The sequence below is a fragment of the Mizuhopecten yessoensis genome, unplaced genomic scaffold, assembly GCF_002113885.1.
Source record: "Mizuhopecten yessoensis strain PY_sf001 unplaced genomic scaffold, ASM211388v2 scaffold6779, whole genome shotgun sequence".
NCBI lineage: Eukaryota > Metazoa > Mollusca > Bivalvia > Pectinida > Pectinidae > Mizuhopecten > Mizuhopecten yessoensis.
This window is the reverse complement of record NW_018406720.1, coordinates 398,249-408,532: the sequence shown is the minus strand read 5'-3', so window position 1 is coordinate 408,532 and position 10,284 is coordinate 398,249. Positions and strand designations below refer to the sequence as shown.

At 38.0% G+C, this 10,284-nt stretch overlaps 1 protein-coding gene across 1 annotated transcript in view; it reads left to right on the top strand.

Moving 5' to 3' along the window:
• LOC110452621 (RNA helicase Mov10l1-like) overlaps positions 1-10,284 on the top strand; it is a 46,006-nt gene that overhangs the window by 22,097 nt on the left and 13,625 nt on the right. Inside the window, exons 5-16 of the mRNA XM_021501253.1 lie at positions 912-1,032; positions 1,225-1,323; positions 1,833-1,979; positions 2,487-2,578; positions 2,799-2,857; positions 3,964-4,185; positions 4,449-4,558; positions 5,387-5,464; positions 5,750-5,905; positions 7,540-7,605; positions 9,379-9,543; positions 10,030-10,203. Coding sequence (XP_021356928.1) covers positions 912-1,032; positions 1,225-1,323; positions 1,833-1,979; positions 2,487-2,578; positions 2,799-2,857; positions 3,964-4,185; positions 4,449-4,558; positions 5,387-5,464; positions 5,750-5,905; positions 7,540-7,605; positions 9,379-9,543; positions 10,030-10,203 — 1,489 coding nt within the window. The remainder of the gene's footprint in view (positions 1-911; positions 1,033-1,224; positions 1,324-1,832; positions 1,980-2,486; positions 2,579-2,798; positions 2,858-3,963; positions 4,186-4,448; positions 4,559-5,386; positions 5,465-5,749; positions 5,906-7,539; positions 7,606-9,378; positions 9,544-10,029; positions 10,204-10,284) is intronic.

Below are 10,284 nucleotides of genomic sequence, written 5' to 3'. Positions count from 1 at the left end.
AGGTGTCAAATATGTTAAAATCTTTGAACGACTTCTTCTGAATAACAAAGAGGCCTACGGTGATGATATTTGGCCTTTAGCATGCTGGGATGAAGGGCTACCTAGTTTGTTCAAACAAATGACCTTCACATATATCCAAGGTCACAGGGGTCAAATATGTTAAAATCTTTGAACGACTTCTGAATAACAAAGAGGCCTACGGTGATGATATTTGGCCTTTAGCATGCTGGGATGAAGGGCTACCAAGTTTGTTCAAACAAATGACCTTCACCCATTTTCAAGGTCACAGGGGTCAAATATATTTAAAACCTTTAAAGCTACTTCTCAATAACCAAGAGGATGAGGGTTATAATATTTAGCCTGTAGCATGCTAGGATGAAGGACTACCAAGTTTATTCAAACGAATGACCTCAACATATATTAAAGGTCACAGGGGTCAAATATGTTTAAAACCATTATAAACGACCTCTTCTCAATAAGCAAAAGGCTAAGGGTGATGATATTTGGCCATTAACATGCTGGGATTAAGGACTACCAAGTTTTTTCAAATGAATGACCTTCGCCCATATGTAAGGTCACAGTGGTCAATATATGTTTAAATCTTTAAATGACTTGTTCTGTATAACCAAAAGGTCCAGGGTAATGATATTTTGCCAGAAGCATGCTTGGTTGGACGACTATAAACTCTGTTCAACCTTATGTCCTTGTTCGACATTCAAGGTCACAGGCGTCATATGTTTAAATCTTTTAATATGTTCTTATGAGTCAAACACTGATATTCTGCCTGTAGCTGTATTTTAGTCCATTTTAAAGATTATTTGTGAGATTAATACCAGGTGAGCGATTCAGGCCCATTGGGCCTCTTGCTTTTAATTGATGTTTATGTTTATACACTGTAATTTCCATGATAGAGTGGGTTGGCGAAAGCTGTACCTACCGAGCCGACTGCCAACGTTCCCTGTGCCTGAGAGACTGCGTGACAGTATACTGGAGGGTGATGATCTGGAGGCGGTAGTACCAGTTGTGGAGGAGGTAATGTTTCTTGTCTAAAGGGTGATATATTCTACAATTTACTAATCAAATATTTTAGAATTCAAAACATTATGAGAACTCCTGATCATTAAGTAAAGCTTTTGTTTACATGTATTAATTTTAAAGAGACATTGTTTCTGTGAAAGAAATGTTCATGGATGCCCAATCTCAGATTATGTATCTTTGTTACAGGAGCTAGGGTATGAGAATTACACTGCCAGATTCAAAACCCTGCTACACCTTGAGGAGATTCAGATGGATATTGACATCAGGGAATTTGACCTAGAACGGGTATTTATCAACATTACACCAAAGGCAGCTACTGGTAATATACATGTAGTACCCTCTACAGAATCTGGAACAACTCACATCAGTGTCCTCCTTATTAGGGCAACCAAAGTAACCAAAAGTGACCTATTCTCCTCTCTTTCTTTCTTTCTTTCTTGAGTCTTCGTAAACGTTACACATTATAACATCTCAATTATGACTTCTTGAGTCTTTGGAAGTTTTAAAATCTTGCTTCCCAATTGTTCTTAAAAACTAAACTGAGAGGATACAGTATTGTTGAGGATACAACTTCACATTGTGTACAGTAATCAGAGACATGTCTCTTCCCTTCATCATTTCTGTTTATTTCTGAAAACGTTACACATTATGACATCCCAATTATGATGACGTCACAAATACAAGGGACATAACTGTACATTTTGTGACAGTTATCAAGAATGTTAAGTTTTTTGCTTGTAATTTTCTGTTTCTGTTTATATTAATATTGCATTCATATACAATGTATCTTGCAGGTAAGCTTCAGACCTGTACGAGAATTTTTGGCACTGAAGGTTCCTGGTTTGGCTGAGGGTCGTCCTTCCATCCTGATCGGAGACAGGATTATCGTCACAGATCCTGGTGACTCCAATGGACCAGCTTATGAAGGATATGTTCATGAAGTATGATGAATTATTTCGTCTTATCTAAATATTTTCTAATTTTCTACACAATACCTTCAGTTTTCTTGGATCAATAAAACTCCTCTCCACATAGGACTTTTTTGTCCTAAGTGTAAAGGACTGCTTTTCAGTTAAAAAAGTCAAATGTCAAGGTCATTTGCTATGAATAAAATTAAAGGTCAAAGGTTAAGGTCACTCTTACTGAAAATAGAAGATGATTTTGTCAGTCAGTTCCACACATCCAATAGGGCTTGCTTTCTCAAAGCAATTTCTTGGGATTGCTTAAAGATCGAAATAAAGGTTATCATTACTAGAATACATGTATTAATAGGAACAAAGTTCCATTCAATATATATATATGCTAGATGACGTGTATATGGCTGTAGGAATATGTTGTGTACTTTGTACTTTGTGTTGAATTTTCATTACTTTATATCAGTTTGCTCCGAGTTTTGTTGTTGTCTCAATAAATATCAACCTAATATATTGTCATGTTTATGTGTTTAGCTGATGAGTGAAGATGTCCTGGTGAAGTTCAGTCAGAACTTCCACCAAACAAACAACGGCAAGGATTTTAATGTAGTCTTCACCTTCAATAGGTTCGTCGTTTTCTTCATTATTTCAAAATTACTCCAAATAATTATTCTACAGAACTGTAAAGCTTTGACTTTTCACAGTGGACTTTGTTTTGTGATGCCACACTTTCCGGAAATTTGGAATTCATAATTGCTACAGCTAAATGAATATAAAGGCAATGTTAATTTCCATTGTGCTTAAGTTTTCCATCCAAAGAATCTTAAATGTCATTTCTGTTACCAGGGCATCTCTGAGACGATGTCATCAGGCGGTATCATTTGCTGTTAATTTAGGAGAAAATGGTGAGTGAGTGATTGAACAATTTATTTTCCGACCTTCACACTACTTTGACCACACCCTTTGTTTTCATATTGTGCTATACTCTTGTTATTTTAGACTTTTATTGTTTGTATACTGATAAAAAATTTACTGTGATAGACTGTTATTCAGAATTCAGGAATTGTATTCAAACCATGATTTATACTGCAAATATAACTGGTATACTGTGAACTTAACTGCTAGACAGTAAATGATTACTCTTAAACAGGTACAGTAAATACGACTGCTAGACAGTAAGTATAACTGCAATACACTAAACATTACCACTATGCAGTAAATCAACTCCTGCATATTTATCTTTAAAAGTTAATTGATTATTTTGTATTTATTTAATGCATAGAGAATTTATTTTACTTCAGTTTTATTGTTGTGATTTTATAAGACCAAACAACATAAAAGTTTTCATAATCCAAGACATCAACACCACTGTCACTTTCTTCCGTATCATCATCCTATCTTTTCTCCAAGATGAATCCCTTTATCTCACTGACCTCTTGTTGGTATATAGTCAAACAATTACAGTAAGTACTGGGCTATCAGTATTGCATCCTCTTTACTCCAGTGTTTTTGCTTACTTTCGCTCTCTGCACCCCTGGAATTTGTCATGACAAATCAAAGGCTCAGGGTGTGCCTCATTGTGGATGAGATGAGAAGGCTAGTTAGGTCCTTTGATGTACATCAAAAGAATCTCTTGGTAGCCTAACAGTGAAATTGATTGGCTATGAAGTTGTGTCACTCGTCTTTCATTTTTAAAGGCCAGTGATTGGTCAGGTTTTTGTTACCCGAGTCCAATCAAATAGTTAGCTGTGTGCCTTCAATTTTGCTTTGACAAATTCCAGGGTTGCAAAGAGGAAAATTGATTGAAACCCCTGGAGTACCGAGGATGTCTGTATTGGTGTCCTATAGCAGTCTACCCAACTTGTACCAGGGTGCTAGATACCCGATCACTCGGTAGAAAAGCATTGTACCAGGGTGCTAGATACCCTAACAACTTGGTAGAAAAGAACAACTCAAAACAAAAGCTGTTAAATGAAATTGAATTACTGTTTTGAATTTATTTGATTTCTAGTTGTGTTTCCGGCAACGCTGTTACCGAAGTTGTCTCGGTTATTGACTTCAAACAAGAGCAGAGCAAGCGTAGTTCCTCTCAACTATCAGAAGCCTGCATCCAACAAGACACAAGCGATGAGCTACTATAACCAGTGGCTGAATGATCAACAGAAGGCTGCTGTAACCCGAGTCTTACAAGGACAGTGTCGCCCTCTACCCTACATTTTGTTTGGACCTCCAGGTTAGAAAAAGTTTGGCAAATATATGCCAAACAAGCTTTTCTAAAAACTTATATCCACTGGTTTATAAAATTGTAGAATCAAGTTGTTCTGATGATGATACAACTGTTCCAGTAGATACTTCCTGTATCAATTTAGTTTTTAGAAAACTGTTGTGATTTGAGGTTTAAAACGTAGAATAAGGTGTGTGCATGCTTCTTTCATCTATCTTCTATATAGTTTTACAATAAGTTCAATCATGACTGTTGATATTTGTATTTTTCAGGGACAGGAAAGACTATGACCATCGTAGAAACTATCATTCAAGTTCTGAAGAAAATGCCTTCGAGTCGGATCCTTGCCTGTACACCGTCCAACAGTGCTGCAGACCTCATAGTATGTGTCTGGAGATTTCATAGTTTCATATTTTTGTAGTTTTGTAGTTTGATATACACTTATCAGTAATAAACTTATTATAGTGAATGAAAGTGTATCCAAAAAATAATATATTGGCAAAGAAATAGAAACAATGTACATAATGGCATGACAGTCATTTTAAGGGAGATAACTCTTCAGTTGATTTGACAGTTGCAGATTTTACATTGGTTTACTTGATTGTCAAGAAATTGTCTTGCATTAAAATTATCCTTTTCATTTTCAATCAAGATTTTGAGAACAATATCCCAAGTGGGAAAATGTTGCACACAGTATAAAAATGAATTCTGATGGCACATAGACAGTATGGCAGAATCATGCTTATAGATGTATTTATACCAGCCTTGCATAAACATAGTAATTATAACTTTAAAGAATGTTCAGAGTACTGATAGATATTTTCATGTTACATACTACTCTGTGTTCATTACAATCCAAAGATGGGAAGGAATGGTAGGGAAACAGACATTTAACTACCTCACAAAAACCAATATTATAGACATTTAACTACCTCACAAAAACCAATATTATAGAAACAAAATGTTGTGGAACCTTTGACCTAAGGTTTTATCAACAAAATGTACAAACAAATAACGCCGTTCCAAAGAGAAATTCTAAAGTAGTGCATATTTCAGAAAATTTATTATGTATTGTTTGTGTAGGCTGAAAAAGAAGCTAAATGTATGCCGGAAACCCCAAAATATTTAAAGACATTTATTACATTGCTATATGATGTCAATATTATTGCCTGCTGTAAGTAGAGTAAAAGACTGAACATTGGGTTGCTAGGCTGAGAGGATACATAAAAGTGGACAAGTGAAAACATCTGATATGGTGCGGCTTAACGCTGTCCAGAGAAATCAGGAGGTCAGTATAAAAATACATGCTGAGTTTTGAAGCATAGATTAATATCATGAAACCATTGTGTTGCACTTGTATTCCTTCAATGAAAACTATTGCCTGTTACCTTTATATATTCTTATTTATTTTTAACATCAGTTAATTATTAACATGGCTACCATTTTGCAAATTCAGAAAAAACAAATTATAGTCTTGTAAAGGCTAATGACTATGATAATTTGATTCTGATCATCCTAAAGTAAATATATTTGGCAGAATAAACATGGCTAATAGTATTTGTGTCATTTTCAGACTGTTCCAAATTGTGTGCGGCCATACTGTTGCTATGGGGATAACCTTGACCTTGCCAGCCACTACCGTGTGGTTGTGAGTACATGTGCTTCTGCTGGGATACTCTACACCCTTGGGATCCAGGCTGGGCACTTCTCTCACGTGTTCGTAGATGAGGTTAGTTGTCACTTCTCTCATGTGTTGGTAGATGAGGTTAGTTGTCACTTCTATCATGTGTTGTAAGTAGATGAGGTTAGTTGTCACTTCTCTCATGTGTTCGTAGATGAGGTTAGTTGTTACTTCTCTCATGTGTTGGTAGATGAGGTTAGTTGTCACTTCTATCATGTGTTGTGAGTAGATGAGGTTAGTTGTCACTTCTCTCATGTGTTGTATGTAGATGAGGTTAGTTGTCCCTTCTCTCATGTGTTGTAAGTAGATGGGGTTAGTTGTCACTTCTCTCATGTGTTTGTAGATGAGGTTAGTTGTCACTTCACTCATGTGTTGTAAGTAGATGAGGGTAGTTGTCACTTCTCTCATGTGTTCGTAGATGAGGTTAGTTGTTTCTTCTCTCATGTGTTGGTAGATGAGGTTAGTTGTCCCTTCTCTCATGTGTTGTAAGTAGATGAGGTTAGTTGTCACTTCTCTCATGTGTTGGTAGACGAGGTTAGTTGTCACTTCTCTCATGTGTTGTAAGTAGATGAGGTTAGTTGTCACTTCTCTCATGTGTTGTATGTAGATGAGGTTAGTTGTCACTTCTCTCATGTGTTGTAAGTAGATGAGGGTAGTTGTCACTTCTCTCATGTGTTTGTAGATGAGGTTAGTTGTCATTTCTCTCATGTGTTGGTAGATGAGGTTAGTTGTCACTTCTCTCATGTGTTGTAAATAGATGAGGTTAGTTGTCACTTCTCTCATGTGTTTGTAGAAGAGGTTAGTTGTCATTTCACTCATGTGTTGGTAGATAAGGTTAGTTGTCACTTCTCTCATGTGTTTGTAGATGAGGTTAGTTGTCACTTTTCTCATGTGATGGTAGATGAGGTAAGTTGTCACTTCTCTCATGTGTTGGTAGATGAGGTAAGTTGTCACTTCTGTCACATGTTTGCAAATGAGGTAAGTTGATTTGCTTTAAGGTTCAGAGCACTTATATACAAACACTATTGTGTTGTATTAACTCTGTTTGAAGATGACATCACAATAATGGCAGAATAGATAATAACTCAATTTGATAAGAAACATCCCTTGTCCAAAAATAATCATGTTTAATTTGCCTGGCACAATGTGCCTGGGAACTAAAGTCATGGTGCGCATATGTTGATCCGATATCTTAAAATTATTTTGGCATCTTCTAATAAACCATGAAGCTTTTAGTTATAATTATTGGCTTGTAGCTTTCTGAGGTTAGGAGCTGTCAACTTTTCAAATAAATGACCTGGATGTACATCGAAGGTCACTGGGATCAGAAGTGCTGAAAATATCAGGGATCAAAATTGTTGAAACTTATGTATCAAACATCTTCTTATAAATCCAAGTGAAATTTACAACCTTCTGATAACTTCATGTGAAGTGTCCATACCATCGCTAATGAGTTCATATTTTGATCAAATGAAGGTAATGCCTATTCATCCTTGGAACAAATAAATTGAGCTAACTCTTTAAAAACCATTCTATCAAGAATGTCAATGACACAACATTTGGAAGCATTTCACTTGAAAAAAATTCATTTAGTATTTCTGCATGCAAGACACAGATCACTATCAATATTGGCCATGTTGCCAATGTTGTAACGGCAAGTATTCATATATCTATCTTTACAGGCAGGCCAAGCAACAGAGCCTGAATGTATGATATCCTGTGGCATGGTGGCTGGGGCAGATGGTCAGGTAAGTAGTCAATGTATACGATACCCTGTGGGATGGTGGCTGGAGCAGATGGTCAGGTAAGTAGTCAGTGTAGGAGCAGATGGTCAGATAAGTAGTCAGTGTATATGATACCCTGTGGGATGGTGGCTGGAGCAGATGGTCAGGTAAGTAGTCAGTGTAGGAGCAGATGGTCAGGTAAGTAGTCAGTGTATATGATACCCTGTGGGATGGTGGCTGGAGCAGATGGTCAGGTAAGTAGTCAGTGTAGGAGCAGATGGTCAGGTAAGTAGTCAGTGTATATGATACCCTGTGGGATGGTGGCTGGAGCAGATGGTCAGGTAAGTAGTCAGTGTAGGAGCAGATGGTCAGGTAAGTAGTCAGTGTATATGATACCCTGTGGGATGGTGGCTGGAGCAGATGGTCAGGTAAGTAGTCAGTGTAGGAGCAGATGGTCAGGTAAGTAGTCAGTGTATATGATACCCTGTGGGATGGTGGCTGGAGCAGATGGTCAGGTAAGTAGTCAGTGTAGGAGCAGATGGTCAGGTAAGTAGTCAGTGTATATGATACCCTGTGGGATGGTGGCTGGAGCAGATGGTCAGGTAAGTAGTCAGTGTAGGAGCAGATGGTCAGGTAAGTAGTCAGTGTATATGATACCCTGTGGGATGGTGGCTGGAGCAGATGGTCAGGTAAGTAGTCAGTGTAGGAGCAGATGGTCAGGTAAGTAGTCAGTGTATATGATACCCTGTGGGATGGTGGCTGGAGCAGATGGTCAGGTAAGTAGTCAGTGTAGGAGCAGATGGTCAGGTAAGTAGTCGGTGTATATGATTTCCTGTGGGATGGTGGCTTGAGCAGATGGTCAGGTAAGTAGTCGGTGTATATGAAACCCTGTGGGATGGTGGCTGGAGCAGATGGTCAGGTAAGTAGTCAGTGTAGGAGCAGATGGTCAGGTAAGTAGTCAGTGTAGGAGCAGATGGTCAGGTAAGTAGTCAGTGTATATGAAACCCTGTGGGATGGTGGCTGGAGCAGATGGTCAGGTAAGTAGTCAGTGCTGGAGCAGATGGTCAGGTAAGTAGTCAGTGTAGGAGCAGATGGTCAGGTAAGTAGTCAGTGTAGGAGCAGATGGTCAGGTAAGTAGTCAGTGTAGGAGCAGATGGTCAGGTAAGTAGTCAGTGTATATGATACCCTTTGGGATGGTGGCTGGAGCAGATGGTCAGGTAAGTAGTTAGTGTATATGATACCCTGTGGGATGGTGGCTGGAGAAGATGGTCAGGTAAGTAGTCAGTGTATATGATACCCTGTGGGATTGGGACTGGAGCAGATGGTCAGGTAAGTAGTCAGTGTATATGATACCCTTTGGGATGGTGGCTGGAGCAGATGGTCGGGTTAGTAGTCAGTGTATATGGTTCCCTGTTAAATAGTGGCTTGAGTAGATGGTCAGGCAAGTACGTTGTAGTCAGTTAATATAATTCCCTGTTCAATGGAGGTTGGTCTTTCAGAATTTAGGCAGGAAATTTCACAGGACTGATGCCCAAAATTAGCTGCATATGCTTAAAGGGCTTGTTTGCTAAATAGATCCCATTTATATGCGCCATTGAAAGACGGGACGTATTATGTTATCATGTGAGTCAAGTTTATGATGTAAGTACATGTAATAACTGTTATTAAATATCTTATTACAAGATCAAGTAGGACATTAGCTGCTGAACTAAACAACATCTCAAATGATCAAACAAATATTACTATTTAAAAGTTGATGAAGTTGTATACAGTGTACTTGATTATTTATCATTATAGATTGTACTGGCAGGAGACCCAATGCAGCTTGGACCTGTCCTGCGATCCAAACATTCGAGTAAATTCGGTCTGGAACTCTCCTTTCTTGAGAGGCTGATAAACATGCCACTATACCAGAGGAATGAAAGCATGTTTGCAGACCATGGTTGTTTTGATCCACTCTTGGTAAACTGATCAATTTCATTTTGTGAATATGAGAATGTTAGAAATTCTGATATAATTTAAGAGATTATGAAATGGACAAGCAATTGACCAGTTCTGTCAAACCATGTCCCTTACTTGCAATTCTTTTTGCAGAATAAAGGAGATTAAACTACCTGGTAGTCTTTATATTGATGTCCTTAGTTACAATGCACTTGTAAAGGGATGGAACTCTTGGACAAGAAAAAGATTAGGGAGTGCTTGTGAAGGATGGGGCAGTTATTAGGTCAAATGCAGTTTGGGAGAAAGTTCATTTACACTATAAACTTTGATTTGTAAAGTATTACTACTGAAGCTGCAGATTAAATAGGCTATCGACCTGTCTGCTATAACATTATGTTTCAGAACTGACATGTGTTTCTGCAAGAAATTCCCTACAGTGATGGATGTGCTATTGAAAAGTCTACTTTGGGAGAATGTTTTTAATTTTCTGTTTTTTTTCTGATTTAGGTGACCAAGTTAGTGGATAATTACCGATCCCACCAAGCAATTCTGTCACTGTCATCTCAGCTGTTCTACAATGCGGAGCTACGGGAGCAGGCAGACAGACGGGTGACACATGCTTTGTGTGACTGGCACATGCTGACAAACACAGGCTTTCCAGTTCTCTTCCATGGGATCAGGGTAAGTTCCACACAATGTTTCTAAACCTCTTCCATGCTTGGGATCAGGGTAAGTTTTACACAATGTTTCAAAGCCTCTTCA